Raw genomic sequence first — 20,031 nt, forward strand, 5'->3', positions numbered from 1 at the left:
GGGCAGTGCTGCTAATGATAGCAAGCATTACACCTGCTGGTAAATTATTTGAGATTTGGCATTTTTAATACTGGGTGTTGGAAGACTAGATGTTGAGCTTAGATGTATAATTTTGTACACAGTGCCACCTGGAGAATTTGGGAATAAGGTTTTGAATATTGATTTTTTTTTCTCTCTTTGGTTTTCCGTCATATTTATTTTAGCTCTGTGGGACTATTAATGAGCTTTCATGAGGTCTGCTGTGTTTTGGTACTGTTACTATTTGGTATTGTAACATTCTGCCAGTTGTCTAATCTAGAAGATGGATCTTCACAAGAACTTGGCTAGAATGGAGCCTGATTCCAGTTCTTGAAACCCAAGTAAAGATGTGAAGTTGTTAAAGCCCCTTTAGAGCTGCTGTCTAGCTTTGTAAGTTCACAAATATTTTTGGTCTCTAAGTTCCTATGTTTTACTTCTGAATTTCTTGGATGCTTAAAGACCTATTTCTGGATCCATCCATATATATTTGTCTGTTGCAATAATATCAGGAGCCAAGTCCTAATCTTTGGCTTCTGCCAAGACTTGTAAACTGGGACTTCTTCAGCCTGTTTTGGGCTTGATCTGATGAGTGGGATCAAGACAGAGAACTTTTGAGGTTTTGCAGAAAACACACATATATAAGGTAGGTGGAGAAAGTATCTTTGCTGGGCTGCTGAAAGTTTTCTTTCCAACAAATCTTCAAATTCCCTGCATCTAAAATGGACCACGTGTGTAAGAACAGAGGCATTTCCTGTCCAAACCAAGCCAACACAAACTGGTTAGTCCCTTCTCCGAGGGGACAACTCTTAGGCAGAGGTGAGAGTCATGGCAGGTCTCCTTCAAGCTGGGCAGGGGTCCCGAGCACTGTTAACTGCTGATAGAGTGTCTAACAAATGATATTGCCCCTGTCACCAGGGTCTGCATGACCTGACTGGATAAACCTCTTGAAAAACCTGGTCTGATCTCAGAGCTGACCCTGGCTTGAGAAGGAAGTTGGATTTGGTGACCTCTTGAGGTCCCTTCCAACCTGAATCATCCTGTGATCACACAGCAGATGAAATTGTCCTGGTCCTGGGCATTTCCTGCTGCCTCACACTCAGAGATGTCTGACTCTGCTTGTGTTGGACAGGCAGCAGATACACTTTATTTAGACTGGAGAACCTGTTGAAATTTAGCTCTAAACTACCAGCCAACGTTCTAAGGCAGAGTCTCCCCTCCAAAAATCCTTTGGTCTTTCAGCTGTACAAAGTACAGTGGAAGATGAAGCAATGGTAAGATTTCCTGCCTCGTTTCAGCTCTTATGGAAGCCTCCAAGTAAATCTGTCCCTGCACTGAGCCAGCATAGGCCTGCATTTTAGAGAAGTCGTGTTCAGTTTATGATTTACATCAAGGTCAGAAGAAATTTTTAGGCTATGCATATTTTCATAGTGAATCATCATGGTTTTGAGCAAGTGTTGTTTTAAGAGCTTGACTTTATAGTTTTACAAATGCTTTGTAGTGGTGAGAGTCTCAGGATAAAATCTCTAATTTCGGAAGAATATTATGGTAAACATAAAGCCGCAATAAACAAATACAAAGCAGTATGAAAAATTAATGGGTTTTGTATTTTCGATCATTTTCCTCCCTAATTTAAAATACAATTTTCAAAGGTTCTGCAGGAGATTGACTCTCACTCTGTAAACAAGGTACTCAAATAGAGAATTTTCATATTCTTAGCATGTATCATCTTGATATTCAACTTTGTCCAAAGATCTTATCATTCCTCAAGAGCACTCTACAATTGAGCTAAGTTGGTGAAGCTTTTATAACACAGTACTATCATCAGATGATCCTATTTTTAAACACAATTGAAATCAAAGAGCTGGTAGATGACCTGGTGTTTAAAAAACATGAATCTTAGTCAGTATAATGCGTACTTTCAAAGATGATCAAATGCACCAAAAGCTATTTTCATTCATCACTGCAGCAAGTTTGGGCATTTTTTTTTTGGTCTCTAGAATCCCAGCACAATAGGATTCCATAACCATGGATCAGTAGGTTTCAAAATAATTATATGGGAATGAAATTACCTTTTGTGAATTTTCATGTCTAGCAGAAATGTCGAGCTGGTATGAGGGTTTTAAAATTGCCTTTTTTTTAAATGTTTTGTCTCCAAAGAAATAAAAGATTTAATTCACTTACAAGTTTTCCAAGGCATAGTAAGAGACAGAGATTTTTGTCCAGAGTTTCTCCAGCCCTACTATCCCTTCCTATCTGTCTCCTCACAGAGGAACTGGACAGATAAACACTGCTCAGGTACCTCAGAAATGATCTTTCATCTTCCAGTGTTGCCAACTTCTATTATGCTGACATAATTTCCCTTGGAAGATCATTCTGCTTGTATGATCCTCTCACAAAGAGGTTTGTTCTCATAATTTCTGTGATGTGTGGCAAGAAGAGGAAGAGTGGTCAGAAATAAGCATTCCCTCTTTCACACCCTGCAGTTGGATTATGGCACAAGATAGAATTTACCTGAATTTATAGTCACTGTGTGGTTCTAGGACTCATTCATTTCTGTCCATGATTTTTTTATGCATAAGGGGAACATATGGTCTTAACTCCCTCACTTGTTCTGAGGAGAATAGCAAAGCTGAAAATCTAAACTGCTTCAAGTCAAAGCCTTTCATAAATTAAGGCTTTTATATTCTACCTCTTCTATGAATGGCCCAGAATTTGTCTTCCTGTGTTATGTTTTGGTGTGTTCAGTGGCTACATGTGAGCACGATGGCATTTATGTGAAGTGAATCTATTACATTCTTTATAATGAATAGCATGTAACTGTAAAACATGTACAGTTTTCTCATTTTGCCCTCCTCTGGGAGACTACGACAACATTTTGGCAAGTAGGAGTAAACAGCTTTGTGTTGGCATGCAGTAAATTAAACTGAGTAATTAAAATCAATAGCAAAACACTAGCTAGGCAGAAAGGTCATATAACACAACAGAAAACTGTTGGGTAGCATATTGCAGGAAATCAAAATAAATTTCTGAACTTTTCATTATTCTTTACATGCCTAAAATTGGTCTTAAAAGGCTGGTGAGATACAGTGAGATATTGACAGAGATGGGATCATTCTCTGAGATGAAATAAAATGTTTTAATACTAATTTATGAGATTTTGCAGGGTAAAAGGCTGCAAGACAGTGGAAAATAGAAGACAAGACTTAAATTTAACTACTGTAATATAAACTTTTGTTTATTTAGATTAATGTATTACATAGTAATGCCTGCAAGTGCTGAAGCCAGATATCCCAGTCACTCATCTCTGTCAGTGCAGGTGTAATTTGTAAGTTTAATGTTAATGTTTCCCTGGTCAGCTTGAATGTGGCCAAGCTATTTAGGGGATAGTCCAGGTTTTAAGCTACACATAAATCTTTACTCTGATTATCAGGTTCGACTGACAGATAACAATTCTGATTTTTGAATGCAGTTTTAAATCATTGTACTTCTCTTATGACCATGGCTTTCCAAAGGAAGTCTGTAGTGGGTTTTTGCATTTTTTGCTGATGAAATGTGTTACAGTGGTGGAAGGAGGTGGGAGGAAATCATGAGACACGATTCCATAAAAAGTGGAGATGTAGGATGAGTCACTTAGCGTGTTTGCTTGGGAGAGACCAAAAAGGAATCAAAGGCACAACTAACCTGTACCAAGTGTGCACAGTCATGAAGTGGGTATGAGCCTAAGGTAGAATATTTTATGAAATGGACTGGCTGAGTTGAGAAAAGCAGAAAGCTTTAAGGCCCGTGAGCTCTTCTGGCTGGATGTGTTTGCTTTTCCCAGTTCAATCTGTTGTTCTAATAGGCAATGCTACTGTGCCTTTCTTATCTCTCTTGAATTTGCCAGCTCCATTATCTTTCTCTCAGACAACTGTCAGAGAGATCTTGTGTCATCATTCAGGAGGTACAAAATGTTGCATTTACAATCCTTTCTTTAGATCTTCATTTTTGGATTTGCAGCATTTCTCCTGCACAGTTTTGAAGAGCATTTCCTGACTATGCAAATCCTGGGAGACTGTGTGGCTGTAACAGCTATCAGCTGATCGGGGGGTTTTGGGGGTAAATGATGAGTTGCAGCATGTTTATCTGGCAGATTAGAGGTTTCAGCCAGTCAGGAATTGGAGAGATAGTTGTGAAACAAAAGCACTGGGTTGTGGTTTTTATCTGCTGTTTCTATTTATTCCTGAGGCCATTTAATTTCCCTTCTGATATTCGTTATTTCAACTTAAGACAATACTATTTTTTTTAATGTTTCCATTTATATTGTCTGTTTTGAATTTAATAGTAGCAATTTTAAAATAATAGCAGTGATAGGCAGTTTTTGTGCTGGCTGTCTGCAATAGCTGTGTCTTGTCACTTAAAGCCACCCTGCATTCTAACCATCGAGTGCTGGGAGCTGGCTGAGAGCAGCAACAGTGCAAACTGATCTATCATGGAAAGCTGGACTCAGATTTGGTTTGCTTGAGTTATGAAAATGCCTGGGCCTTTTAGCCTGTTCCCCTGGGAGTTTGATGTGTCCACACGCTGCAGCAGGGTGGGACAAACACGAGCCAGGTGTCTCCTGATGGACACCCCAGTGATCTGTGCAGCAGGAGCACTGCAGGCTCGCATTATCTGCACCAGCACTGCTGTGTGGGACATGGATTATGTCTGGGGTAAGTGGTTTAACCAGCCAGGCCCTCGTGGCTAATGGACATCAAGTTTAATGATTCTGAGACAGAGATTCATAAACGAATATGAGCATGATCACATCCAGTCAAAAATGCCGTAAGCCACGGTATCTTTTTACTCCCAGTTCCAATTCAGGTAAATAAAGCTAAAGAACTTTTAGAGGTTTTATATTTTCATTTTTAGTGCTGTGGGACTTAATACATACCTATGTTTTTATATATACAAATAGTATACTAAGCTACACTGAAATAGTTTTTATTCTTCTGCTTTCACGTTTTAATGTAGTATATGGGCTTCCTTTTTAAAAGTCAGCTGTTAACTTTTAAGACTTTTCAGCATATATTTTTACTGTGCTTGAATTTTTATAGTCATTAATGGAATAGGAAATGGCATCTACCTTCCTGCCTCTTAATGCTAAACCCTAATTTATGAATACTACTTTAAACTGTGCTTCATATTCAGCAGGACTGGGCATCTGCTCAAAGCTAAGCTAATGTACAACTGTGAGAAAACGAGACTGATGCAAAATCTCCTACAAAGATTTCAAACTAGTAGGCTACATAATAGCTTGATGTATTTAAAATAAATAATTGTATGTGTATGTGTATTGAATTTTCCCCACTATTTCAGTGAAAATACCATCCATTTTATCTTCAGTATTACATGGCTAAATTTCCTAAGATGCTGGCCATAATAGTTAATACACACCTGTGTTTGGATAAACAACACCTCTGTGTCTTCTGGTCCCATTTAAAGACCAGAGGGACAATGTTTAATACATGGTATTGCCTGGAAAAGCAACAGATAAGAAAATTGTGACTCCTGCTTGAAAGCCTTTAAGTATTTAAGGTTATTACAAGCTAAATTTTCACCATTTGTGTGTTTAAACTGAGAGCTGTGTATTATTTTTCAAGTACTCTTACAAAAATTTCCTACAAGTATTTTGACAAATGTCCTGTCATTCTCCTGGAAATACATAATACACGGAGCATTTTGAACATGATTTACTTATAAAAGTTTTTGTATCCCATATGTTGCTTTTTCTTATTTTCACATAAATATTACAGCTTCTTGACACTGTTTGGAAGATTTTTAGATGCTTTGTTTCAACACCTCATCCTTATTTGCAGTACAGACTGCTGTTTTTAACAAAAGTGCCAGTCCTATAAAGCCTTACTTGTCCAAATGGAAGTTAATAGTTGGACCAAACCTTTAGAAATATGAAACAGATGCATTCCTGGGAGAAATGTAAAATAATCCCCAGAAAACCTTACACCAAATATAGATAAAATGCAATGATAGTCCTACTGGCTTTTCTGTAGGTGCTAATGTTTTTATGCAGGGTGGTCTAATGTAGTGAAGGCAAGGGTAACTCATAATGGTGATGCAATGTAAAAACCTTAAAGAAACTGAGGAGCATTACTGCCACTTGCTAATATTGCATTAGGAAAACAGAAAGACAAAAAGGATGGAATTGGTCATATTTCACTTTACATAAAGTTTTCACATCCTTCCATGCATGACTTCATGTTTAAATTGTACTTTACAGTTGTTGCTGCTGATCAGTTCAGGAAATACTGAGAAACATAGAAGGCAACCCCATCATCTTGGGTTCTTTTCTGTTTTCCTTTTTATAATTTTACCATTGGAGTCTGTGACCTAAGATCTTCTTTTAGGGTTTTCTCTGCCCACTTTTTCCTCATCTGGAATCTATGGGCACCACATATATTTCAGTAGGAATATGTGGTGATTGGTCTGGACTAGCAACTAGTGCAGCATCTGCTTAGATTATCTCACTGATTAGGCCCTGGAAGTGCAAACATTTGAACAATGACTTTAAGAGTAACCTCTCTGGGGCCTCACAGTGTGTGTCTAGAAATTATCAGAGGCATAATTTTTACAGGTACATATCTGTCACTTGGAACTCAAACAGTCTCTTATAAACCTCCATTCCTCTTCCCAGAGCTTTCTAAAGATTTAGCTCAGAGAATCTTTGAGGGGTGAAGACCGAGTAGGGTCTCCTGTATTTTGATTGCATTTCCTGAGAGCACAGGTACCTGTTGACCAGGTACCAAGTTCTGCACTGCCTTGGTGATCACTGGCTTGTAGACCTGATATACAGCTCATCCCATCTTCTCACAGGGGATCAGCCTCCCTGCTGACCTGGGAGCTGAGTGTGTGTTCCCTCACTGTGTTTTATAACAGTCTAAAGAGGAAGGAAAAGTGCCTAGAACTTTGTCATCTGCAGGAGAATGTGAAGAGTCTTTCAAGGCTAAATAAAACTTGGCGTAATTTAACAAAATGTATCTTACATTTCCCTTCCCTTCGCCATCATGTCTAGTTATATTGCAGAAGAGGGTAAAGGAGGTAATGCTCCTGTAGTCTAAACAAACTTAGCATGGTGAAATGGGGCAGTACTTTTAAATATGCATAAGGATTGCAGTTGCTCCATTTTGTGACACTGACTGTTCAGGTAGAGGCAAAAAAAAGCAAAGCAACGAACTACAGAGTTTTCCCAAAATGAATATTTTTTTAAAGGGCTATCAAGAAAAATGATGCTGTAACTATTATTGTGAAAAATTGGAGTGGCCTGGGTGATATCACGCATACAGTTTGGAAAAACAAGATTAGGGTAACACACCATTTTTCAATTTCTCCTGTCTTCAACAGCTCCAACCATTGCAGCATCTCATTTTTTAACTTTGTGTCTGGGATGAGAAACCCCATGTGTGTACAATGGTTTCTGACTGCCCGGGCCCCCCACTTCCAGCCTTTTCCCTCTGCTCCCATGTATCCGTGTGTACTGTAAATAAGGAGAGACCAAGAGAACAGGATACTTACATCAATACTGCTCTGGGGGTCAGCAGCTAGGAATGTTGGAAAAGAGGGAAGGAGGGAATCGTCTTTTATTTCCCTTGCAGACTGAGGCTAGCACCCTTGCATCAGGTTAATCTCTGTTACCTGGGGAAGAAAGCGTGCTTATGTTATTTCTAAACCAGCATCAGCGAGCAAAAAGACCAATGTGAGTAAGATGGCAAAGGATTTGAGAAGCCAGAAACTATTAGAACTTTTTTTCCCTCACTAAAATAAGGATTTTTTTCTCTAGGTGGCCATCTATGTGGTGGTTTTTCTTAGAGCTGGGCTCAGTGGGGAGGGGGATCGAGGTCAGCATGTGTTGGAGTTGGGAGGCTCAGGGTGTTTGCAAAGCAGTCGCCCCTGGTCTGTGAGCCAGAGTATTGAAGTCCTGTTTCATTCACTTTCATCTTTTGAGAAAAGGGCTTGCCATGTTTGTTGCTCCCTTCTAACTGGGAAAACCGAGGATTTTCTTCCAGGCTTCTTCTTTTTTTTTTTCTCTGCTGTGTGTTTAATGTGATAGCTCTGAGTGCTGTCTCCAGATGGAATAACTAAAGGACACAAAAGGCAGGGCTTCCCAGCACAGTGCACATTTAGCCCTGAAAATGCAGTATTGCCATTGCTAACAGGCCACATGCTGGCACAGGGGATAAATGGGAGACCTACAGCCTCTCCTTGTAGTAGGGAAATGCAAGCACCCTTGGAGATGGGTACTCTGCAACACTCAAGAGTAGGAGGATGGTATAAAGTGGTTTTTCAATGGAGGCAGGTGAAAGGAGGGAATTTGAAGGAGCTTACAGAGGAGCACGGAGAATAAAATTTGTGTATGTGCAAGATATGTAGCCTAGGGAAGAAATAATTTTTTTTTGATACTGAATTTAAATTATTTTGCTCTCACATTGTCATGTCTTGTACATGTTTTACAATTATGTGTTTTCAGCAAAGAAATCAGGAGGTTCTACAGCATAAGTCAGTCTTTATAGCAAACTAGGAGGTACCTATCTTAGACCTGCTCTTTTCTGGGAATAAAGATGAGGCACTATCAGAGATTGAGAAGATGGAGCAAATTGATTAATTAAAAAGTAGTAAATCATCAGTCCCACATGATTTATGTATAAAAGAATTCCGAGGAAGATTAGGAATGAATTAGCTGAACTGCTAACAAAGATATGCACTCTCATTAAAACCAAGCTCTTTTCCAGAGGGTTGGCAAGTATCTGGGGTTTATCCTATATTTAGACCAGTAAGCATTGCATCTACACATTGCAAATGGTCGAAACAGGAATTTAAAAGGGAATAATAAAACACCTGGAAGATCATGATATGAGAGACTTTAATGAGAACATCTTCAGCAAAGGAAAACCATGTCTCACTATATTGCTTAGAACTTTGTGAATGTGCCCATAAAACAGAATTAGAATGATCATCCTGGATCAGACTAAAATTCCCTGTAGCCCAGCATCCTGCCTCTGTCTGTGCCCTGTCACAGCCCCACAGAAAAGAGAGAGGAATAAAAAGAGTTAGATAACCCTTTTTCCCCTGGACTTGATTGACAGCAGCAAAGGCCATGTCTGAATTTAAGGGGGTCATCTGCTGGCATGTTGACATCATCCCTTCCCCAGAAACCAGTCCTGAACTCACGGGTGCTCAGAGACAGAATTTCCCCCACTCACAAAAAGGAATTGAGTGGCAAATAAACAGTGTTAGACCACTTTCAGTTTTCCTGAAAAGGGTCAAAGAGGACTCTGACAGGTTGGATGCTCAGAGTAGCAATTTTTGGCTCCTGAGGTAACTGTACCAGTAGTGTTTTCATCTAGTGAGGCTACTGTGTGGTTTTGTTGGCTCTGCACTCCCCCAGTCAAATATTTCCTGGCAGGCCACACCTAGAGCTTCTGCTGGCCACAACTCTGGATGCTCTGCTCTCCATGGTGCTCTCACCCACTCTTCCCATCAGCTCCCACTCCTCTGCTGATTTGTTCTGTTGTTTCAACCCTTGGAAAAGTAAGCACAGTGCTGAGAACCAGGGACAGGCTCCCAGTTCTTAAGAGAGGCTTAAACAGCTTCTCAGACTAGCATGGCTTGCAGAAGGCTCCTTTTTACCACCCTCACCTTTTTTAACTTTTTTTTTGAAGTGTAACCTTTGTATTTTGCTGCTTTATACTCTTCCTGGATTGACTCACTTGGACAATTGGTTGACGTGGTCTTTTTCACATTTTCCCCTTGTGATGAAGTAACTCCTTTTGTAACAGAAAAAAATATAATTATACTTAGATGTATAGTTGCAATATGTGCCAAAGAAAGGTGCTTTTGGTTTCCTCACCAACCTTTCCAGTTTATTGCCCTTTGATTGCATTGGATGCCAAGGTATGCTTTCCCCCTGGGAATTCCTGGGAATGTTTCCTCACCTTTGGGTTTCAGCTCCCAGGCGTAGTGAGACGAGCTGCCTGACATAATGTATTTTGACTTTTTAAAAGCATGTGACAAAGTCTGTCACAAGACACTGCTGCAAAGGCTAAGTAGTCACATATGGTGACAGGGCAAGTATCCCCATAGATCAAAACCCGACAAGGAAACAAAAAGGCAGAGGGCTAAGTGGACAGTTTTCATCCCACTAAAAGGCCAGCAGCTGTGTTTCTTAAAGTTAACTATCAGGTCACATGCTAAATATCTTTATTAATGATCCTGGGAGAGAGAGGTGAAGGATTAGGTGGTAACATTTACAAATGACGTGTAATTACTTAAGTAATTTAAGCCTGTAGCACACTGTTGCAAACTTCTGGGTGATCTAGCAAGAAGGTTCATTCCTGATAAATGAGAAGTTAGTCTGCGGAAGAAACCACACAAAAACGTTATCCTCTGACTAAAGGGAAAAGCCCTGAACATTGCTGTTGGCAGTTCCACAGCAGAAGTCATTTGAGATGCTGTTATGGTAGAAAAAGTGAACAAGGTGCTAGAAGGCGTAAGAAATGGGGCATTAAAAATGAATTACTGAACTTGGTCTTCATTGTGTGTAGACAGATAAGAGGATAAAGCAAAATATTGTGGGGAAGTTTCCCCAGCTAACAAAGTCCGATCCATGATGACAATTTCCTGTTTTCTTTTGTCTTTATCCTGCTCATACATCATCTGCTATCAGAGATGCACTGATCTTTATCAGGAATAATATACTTTGGGAAGGCAAAGGCTTCCAGAGGGTTTTAGATCTTGCTAAGGACAGTTCAGGATCAACCAAGCTACTATTGGCAAAAACCTCTTTCCTATCTGTTCTTCTTTCCTTTGTTAGTTTCTTAAAATTCACATCTAAATGACATAAATTAAAAATCTCAACTTTGTATTTTGACTGTTGAGATCATCAACAATTTAAACATGGATTTCAGAATTCATATGTTACTGAAAAGCTTCTTCAAGTTGGGGCTCTTATGAGACTTATAAATTATTCTTGCATAGAGAAGTCACCTGAGACTAACCTAAATGAAGTTAACATAGATTTTAAAAATTATTCTTGCAGAAGAACAGGGAGTGGTGGGAATATATGAACAGATGGGAAAGGGAGAAGAGGAGACTGAAGAAAAGGCTAATTAGGTAATTGAGGCTAAGAGGCTATTAGAGCTGACCCAGTGGTCTACTGGTAATGCAGTTCAGGGACTTGAATTTGGGATTGAGGTTGGTCCCTCATTCCCAGGCCAACACATGCTCCAAACATCATAAGGACTCAGTTTCACAGCCTGTATCATCCTGTAAGTATATGTTTTCCAGTCAACATAATCTGGAGGGATTGTATGTCAGATTATAGTGGAGACAGGAAAGAATTACAGACTAAAATGGTCATGAAGATGTAAAGTTATTATGCTAATGGATAAATTGTTTGGTGAAATTCTTTGGAGCTCATCTGAATTTTCTGTTGAAAAAAAATTGAAATAAATGTGCTTTGAAGAGATTCTTAGTAATAATTAACTATTTGTCACCAAGCAGTCATTCCTAAAATTTGTCCAGGTCATGATTCTCTCAAGCATGACTTTTCTTTCCAGAGATTGTAGACAAAGCAAAGACCTAAAAGGGCATTTAATTTAAGTCATTCCATTACCTTGTTCCTGGCTGGTTTGTAGCTGGTGTGGTTATGGTGTGCCAATCTTGTCCCTTTCTTTGTCCCCTACCTTCTTTTCCAATGCAGTCAGTGATACACATTCTTCTGGATTTTGTTTATTTGCTCCCTGATGTCAGTAAGTGCAAACTGCCTTCTGAAGTTGTCAGGAGCTTTGCTCTTTTATGGCCAGAGAGTTGGGTACAGGTCAAAGTCAGGACAGGAATTGTGCTGAGGTGGAACATTTTTTGTCCTCACCTTTTTCTGGTACAACATTATTTATGCTGACTTTATTATTTTAAATTTTTCCGCTTATTTACAGCATTTGTGGCTGCTCTTTCTCAGTTTCTTCAAAACCCTTTTGTTTTTCTTTTCTACAGTGCAAACTTTGGAACTACAGCGGCGTGTCACTCCTTTACTTCTCTTGTTCCTTACCTTACTCAGTGATTCTTATCACAAATTCTCATGTGCCAATTAAAGCATTTAAATTTTATTTTTTATCTGTTTTGTTGGGGTTTTTATTCCTTCTGCATTTCAGGACATAAATGCTGGCCCCTGCATCCTTCTCTTGCACTCATGATATCTTCAGAAAATCACAACACATGCATGGCATTAGTGGAAAGTTGGCTTTTCTCCTCTTCCATTTTTGTCATTTAAAAACACTGCATAGAGATATTTCTATTGAAACAATCCATAGCTGTAATACCTGTGGTCAGTAGGCAAATAATATTTTGACTGAAGAAAAAATCAGCACCATTCATTATCCCTGCAGTTTAAAAGAGAGTTTCTGTAGAATAATTGCAGTGTTGGAACTGCTGCTTCAGAGAAAAGTCACTGCAGTTTGAGATTTAGCAACTGGACAGAATAAACAAAAGATGGAGGGGGGAGCATGTCTTGGGCTCTGGAGGTAGGCAGGAGGGAGGAAAAAGGGGAATTGGCTGCTTGTCCACTGGAAATCCCACTTGTACCTGCTGCTGGCAGGAGATTTTGGATTTTGCTATCAGCTGACAGCTGCTCTCAGACATACTGAAGTGTTTTGTAGAAAGAGTGATAAATTTTGACCTTTGTGGACAAATTTCACATTTAGGGGAGATAGACAAGTGAGAAATAATAGAAGGCATTGAATGAAACCTCCTTCCACAAAACCAAATTGAGATTTGGAGAAGCTGAAACACCACTTTTATCCATTTGAGGGATTGAGTGTTGCCCTATATCATATGAAGAGATAGAGCAACACTCAGTCTTTCAAAGATCCCTCAAAGATCCCTCAGAGATTTTAATTACTTAAAATTAATTCAATAATTAAAAAAAAATGTTTCTTGCCAGTTTACACTTTATCAGCCCTTCCTTTCATTCTCCTAGTTCTGGCAAACTGAAGGATGGTGGCTTCATTTCTGCTGAACCTGGGGACAGGTTTTCAGCATTGCTTCATATCTCATAATCATGACCCTTCCCTGCTTCTTCCCATGCTTCCCACATGGTACACTCTTTCCTCCCCATTTCTGGTCACTCTTAAGAGTAATGACTTCCACTGATTCCCTCTTGTTTTAGGCAGAAAAGGTTTCTTTATGTTTAATGGTTAAAAATGCAGTGTTTTCTCCTTGAAGAGACTTTACAAGCAATCTTTTTGCAGTTCATTATTATTTGAATTCCCTAGCAGTTTTGATAGAAGTTGCTTCATTATTTCATTTAAAATGAAAGCTGCATGCTTAATGTGTAGAGTTACTGATTTTTATTAAATTGAATAACACAATATTTTGATTTTTATACTTAAGAAGAAGAAACCAGGTACTGTTAATGGTGGAAGACCTTGAGGTCTTAAATTATGAAAATATTTGGGGAACACTGTAATACACAGCAGGAAGAAAAAAAAGCAGGACTTGTTTTGCAGTGTCTGAAACTGAGTTAGCTGTGCCAAACCCCTTTCAGTTGTCTGCAAAAAATATTTAACACCATCTGACATATTCACTGTCACTCCATGCTCTGTGAATCAAATATAAAATTATGTGCAAGAAAAAGCCCTACAAACTTATTTTGTCACAAGTAAGCTAAGAATTTTGAAGATGGTCAGCTCCACTTGTCAACAAGAATAAGCAAGAAGAAAAATCATGGCTTATACTAACAGAGAAAGAAGTCAGGAAGAAACGGGCTGCCTTCCAAAAGAGGGGTTTGCAGCACAAGATTTACATCCTTAGATTTTGTACACAGTTTGTTGGATTTCTTGCAGTTAATAACTGGGGACATCCAGCTCTAGGACTAAAATTTAAGCACTCAGAAAGGGTAGCCATATCTAGTATTTAGGACAATGTCAGTAAATACCTGGAGATCATTTTTCAAAGTTGAATCAGGATCAAGTTTTGGGTCAGTAGGCTTAATTTTGTCTGAGGTTGTGACTCAGGCCCACCACTTGGAGTTCTATAGGCAGGCTTGGAAATTTGTGAATTTGTTCAGTAGTGTCCCTCCCCGTACAAAGCAATTGAAAATGCTCACCACAGTGTGTCACCACAGCTAATGCTGCACTACAACTTGAGCATTTCTCTACAAGTCAGATCCAGTAATTTTTCTTTTGGCCATTGATTTTTTACAGCACCTGCAGTGTTTTGGTTTTGCTCCAAAGATCATCATCTTACTTTGAAGTCTCCTGACTGGGTTATGTCTAACCCGATCCTGTGGAGGCAAGGGACTGAATAATTACTTTATCAGTGCCATATTAAAAGCAGTCCAAAGACTATTTATGCTGCTCATTAAAGTCATTGGGAATTTGGCTGGGCCAGAGCTCCCTGCTTTGGTCATGCAATAGGGAGAGGAAAGCATTCCAAAAATTGTTATTTTGCAATTACTTGTGCTGTGGTGTCACAAGAGGATTTGATTATCACCCTTCTATGTTTAAAACTTAGATACCACAAAGCAGGACAATTAGTACCCCCAATGTTTGTCCTCCAAAGCATTGATTAACTGCCAATTTTCAAAAGAAAATAACCAGAAAGTAGCAGGGAAAATAAAAGGAAAAAAAATTTAAAAAGCAGGACAGATAATAAAATTTTTGATTTAAAAGTCAAAATTCTTAGAGTTGAAGTTAAAACTGTGTTCAAATTAGAGGTATTGCTAGGATAAAGTATTCAAAGTTCTGAATTATACTCCTTACTGCCTCTTGTAGTACCAAGGAATAAAATTTTGGGGCCTCTAAAGTCATCAGGTTTTTGATACTGGATAAGGACAACAATTTTATTTTTTATTTTTTGTACACTGACAAATTTGATCCTACTGCACACTACCAAAACAGAGCAAATGTCCTGACTGGAGACTGCACTGCTGCAAACACAGGAACAGGAAAGCTCATGCACACTCACATTTGGAGTAAGAAATCCACTGGGCTGGGTGTGCTGCCTTGTCAGACAGGAGGAGAAGACACTCAAAGGCTCAGCCTTTTGGCATGGGATTGTTAACATCAAAATAGAGAGAAATTCTCCATCTCTGTGTCTCTTCCTTGGAAAGAAAGAGTTTTATGTTTATCTTTAAGACAAGGCATTCTGAATTTGTGCCAAACTGATGTATGATATCAAGCTTCATTTTAAATGCATCTAGAAAACAGACTGGAAATGAGTTGTTTGCACGTTGCTCTCTGTGACTGTGCTTGGAATGGAGGTGGCTCTCCTTTAAATAACCTCTCAGGAGCTCAGAGATCCGGGCAGTTGTGCATCAATTAGCAGGATGCATTGCTGAGTGTGAGCTGCCAGGAAATGCAAGGGGACAAATCAGAGCGTTGAGGTTTCCACCATCATTTTGCCTTCCTGCCTCTAACTACAAATCAGCTTCCTTGTGACTCACGGCATGAGAAGTTGGTGCATTTCTGCAGATCCATGATAAGATATTTTTCTTTAGTAAGAAATGCAGTTAGACTCTGCATTCTGAATCTGTTCCTGCCAGGCCCTAGATGCATTAGTATTCCACTGGCAGCTGCCTGTAGGTAGGAATATTGTTTTTGTCCATAACCAGAGGGAACAATCAGACTAAGCCGTTCCCCAGCTATAAACCAGCCAAAGTAATTGGGTTTAATTTTAATTTTTGTAATAGCTTTAAATTAATAGGAGCAGCTGCTGCCACAGTGTGTGGGTGTCCTTTTCCAGAAGGCATAGAACAAAAAAGGGAAAGAGTAAACAATAGTGTGTCTAGGACACAAAGGTTAATTCAAGAACTGAGCAATGTCTTTTCCTTATCAAAAACTCAGTTGGTGATATCTAGCACTTTGTCTCTTCTCTTTCCTTTTCTTTCCCTTTTTTCTTTTCTTCTTTAATTCCCTGATAAGATCTCAATCTGATTAAGCTCCTGTGTGTAAAGATGTGTTGTTGGTATCTAAATGCTAACTCTCTTTCTCTGTATGACTCACAAATAGATTAGCAGTGACAAAGTGCTAGGAGAGATAAAAATAGATTAGCAGTGACAGGAGTACTATTATAATTATTTTTGGAAGATATGGCTTGAATTAAGAGTTTGGGCACTTTTTGCCCTGAGAGGGTGAATTTAAACCTAGGAACTGAGGATGGTTTCTGCTGTTGTGTCAGACACCAGATAGTGAAATGTCAATACCAGATGTCCTAGACATCAAGATTAGCCATAATAGCCAAATGCAGCCATAAAGTGATGTGTCAAAGTGGATAATAAAACAGATGCTTAGCTTTTATAATGAAGGGGAAAGGGAATGAAATATCAAAAGTGCCTTTAATACATTAACAAAGTTGTCTTCAACTTGCTTAAAAGTAGAAAGTTATTGAACCAAGGAGAACTATGTGTCATTTAAACATTAACTATCAGCAGATGAATTTCAATTAGCATTAGCCTTTCTAAAATCCTGAATTTCCTCCTATTGGTCTCATTTTACATGAAATTTTTATAGCACAAAGTGAGGCTTGTCCTTTATTATTTTCCCCATGCTAATTTGGAAACAAATAAAGTTCAACAACTCAGCGACACACTGTTTAAACTTGCATTATGGTTTGAGGACTGGGAGCTGGAATACATTTACCCACTGCCATATCATCTGCTTGATTTGAGATCAAATGAGGGATATCCTATAGCACTCCAGAGTAAGGGAAAATGATAGAAATATGTTAAGATACTGAAGAAAACCATTAGGTAAGAGGGTTGCATGCAGATGGCTGGTGGCATTTTTTCCCTACTGATACTTTTTTAAAAGAATAAAAGGTTTGTTTTCCTGTCTTTTATATTTGTGCGTTAAATAGAATTTCCAGATCTTAATGGTAAGCAAATGTCTTATTTAACAAAAAAAATCTTTAAACCACAGATTTCACTAGGTTGGAAAATTCCTTTAATATCATTGAGTCCACCTTTTATCCTGGCAATGCCAAAACACATCCCCAGGTGCCACATCTACACATCCTTTAAATACCTCCAGGAATGGTGACTCTACCACATGCCCCAAAAGCCTCTTCCAATGCTTGACAACCCTTCCATTGAAGAAATATTTCCTAATATCCAATCTAAATTCGAGGTGTGGCCTCACAGTGCCCAGTACAGATGGACAGTCACTGCCCTGCTCCTGCTGCCACACCATTGCTGGTACAGGCCAGGTGCACTGGGCACAGCTGGCTCATGTTCAGTCATGATGGTGAAGTGAGTTATTTGGGTCCTGAATGTTCAAGAAGGAGGGCATTCAAAAGGGCAGATAAATTCTTTTTCTGAGTGTAATTAACTGCATCACTGGTTATTTTGCCTTCTCAAGAAGATCTCAATTCCTTTCTGTTTCTCTTTGTATATCCTTGCTGGTCAGACTCATTAACTGCTGCTAATTGACAAACACGTACCTGTGTATAATGAGAGGGTTTTGTCCTCTAATTTATATTAGCAATGAGAGGCCGAAACTGAGGCTCTGCAGCAGACCAGCTTCTCGGAATGATTACAAAGACACACATTACTGCTGCTATGTCTGTAAATCTTGTTATGCTTTTCCCTCACCATGATCCCAGTTTAGCTGAGATCTGCTTCAATCATTAGATGAGACCTGTTTATAAGGTTGTGTAATTGAATCAGGTAAAGTCTGCAGGACCACAGCATTTTGTTGCCAAACATGACTGGTAAGTTACTTACATCAAATTACAAGTGCATGGCATGATTGGAGATTATTCCTGTCTGAATGAAGCTGGAAATTCCACCTCAGAAATTAACAAAGCATATGAACAGAAATAGAGAACATCTCTCATCCATAGCATGAGTTTTTGCCTCACCTCTGAAACATTACTTATTTCTCTTGAAAGGTAAAAAAAAATAATTGGAATTGTGTGAGAGATTGCAGGCAGATATTTGTTACTCCTCAAAGAGATACCACCTTGATAACAATGACATAAATGTCTTTATTATAATTTTTTACCATCATGTATATTCATTTCTATCCTGTCAGATAAACCAGAAATGTTGAGGAGAGCAGCAGTCCAATTTAGAATGGGAACAAACACTCTTTTCTCCTTTATTTTCTATTTTAAGGCCTGGTTATTTTCTGTACCTGAAGTTTTATCTGTCTGATTTTTAGATTGTTTGTTTGTTTTTTAACCTCGAGAACTTATCTTTTGTTCCATTCTTTGTCTAGATGTTGATATGTATCCTGACTATTAGGGAGATAAATACATATATATATATATGTAAAGATGTTCTGAATTCCAGTAATAGTTTTGTCAGTGTTGCCTTTTGCTGACATTCCTTCATTAGCTGTGCCTCCTCTCTGTGCTGGTGAATTGTCCCTGTAAGAAAGGGTGTAGGTTTGGCTGGAGTCTCTGTGAGTTGAGTGGTGTGAGGCAGCAGCAGCCTGACAGTGAAGAGGAGGATGCTTGGACAGCCTGTGCATCCTTCTCACTTGGTGGGAGTGGGTTTCCTGGTTTTATGATGCTCTCCCTGCTGTGGTGACTCTGCCACCCTGGGCACCCGGGCAGAGCTGCAGTCCCTGTGGTGACAGTGGCACTGGAGCTGTCACAGCCCTGCTCTGCACAGGAGCTCCCAAACTCAGGCTCTGGGATCTCCTCACCAGCTCCTGAGCTCTTCAATCTGCTCCACTTCCTTTACTTTGGAGAGAATCTGAATCTCACATAGATCAGATATCTTATATCCGTGTTGATATCCATCAATTAATGCATATTGAGATTCCTATGGTGGCATAAAACTTGGAGGAAAAAATTAACTTACGGACGTGGTTTTGTTTGTTTTTGTTTTTCAGGCAAAGAATCCCCTCCAAAAATGTGTATTACTACCGCTGCCCAGACCACAGGAAGAACTATGTCATGTCCTTTGCTTTTTGCTTCGACCGAGAGGACGACACTTACCAGTTTGCCTACTGCTACCCCTACACCTACACTCGCCTTCAGCACTACCTGGACAACCTCCAGAGGAGGAACATGGACTACTTCTGCAGGGAACTGCTGGGGCTCAGCGTGGTAAGTACCAGCAGGTTCATTATGGATGTCTATCCACCCTTCAGTGCTTCCAGACTATCATTCATCATCCTTGCTAAAGCACCCACATACATATATTTGTTTTCTTGCTATCAATGACACAGGAGGAAATGTACCTGCATGGTGAAATATAGGCAAATGCTAATTTAATTTCACATAAAATATTTATTTTGCAATAGTCAAGGCAATGCTAGATTCCGGTGTAGGATCAGTTCACCTCTAAAGACATTAAAAGATGAAACTGAAACAGCTTTATTGAGGAAATGTGATTTTTAGAGTACTCTGACCATTTGTCTTTCTGGAAGTGCTTTTTTGTTCAGAAAGAAATATGGCTTTTTTGACCCAGAAGAAAACTTTTCTTGGTAAAATAATGCAAAACATGCACAAAACAGCTCTTTTCTCTTAAAAAATTGTGCTTTGGTCATTTGCAATTAGAAGGGATTTAGTGGTCTCTGTGTAGATCCTAATGGCCATATAAAATGAAGTGTCATAGTTCATCTGGAGCAGGAAAGAGAGTTAATGGTAAGGCTGAAGTTCTGTTCACTTTGTTATAATGTTCCTCTGAAATGTTCCTTGTCCAGGGAATTTGGAAAGCATGACTCAGCCACTCCCATGTCAACTCAGAAATCATCAGATTAAAAAATAATAGCTCAAGTCTCTTTTCTCTTTTTTTTTTTTTTTTTTTTTTTTTTTTTTTTTTTTTTACTTTTTCTTTCTCAGACTTTATAATGCACTTGTACCACTCTTAATCTTTTCTCTGAGATTTGATTTGGTCTAAACTTGTAGTGTGTGTTTCAGAATCAGAAAGCTGTGAAGGCTGCTGATCCCAGCAGCAGGGGCTTTGAAAAGAAACCCAGAATATACTGTGAACATCAAAATGAAATGCCCTGCACTGAAACAAATGAAAGGCTTCCA

The 20,031-nt window shown here is 39.0% G+C and overlaps 1 protein-coding gene across 2 annotated transcripts in view; it reads left to right on the plus strand.

The window, feature by feature from the left end:
* LOC110469882 (BEN domain-containing protein 5) overlaps positions 1–20,031 on the plus strand; it is an 876,525-nt gene that overhangs the window by 330,415 nt on the left and 526,079 nt on the right. For both annotated transcript variants that reach the window (XM_077785357.1, XM_021529103.3), the window contains exon 5: positions 18,882–19,098. In XM_077785357.1, coding sequence (XP_077641483.1) covers positions 18,882–19,098 — 217 coding nt within the window. The remainder of the gene's footprint in view (positions 1–18,881; positions 19,099–20,031) is intronic.

Source organism: Lonchura striata, chromosome 9 (assembly GCF_046129695.1).
Source record: "Lonchura striata isolate bLonStr1 chromosome 9, bLonStr1.mat, whole genome shotgun sequence".
Lineage (NCBI taxonomy): Eukaryota > Metazoa > Chordata > Aves > Passeriformes > Estrildidae > Lonchura > Lonchura striata.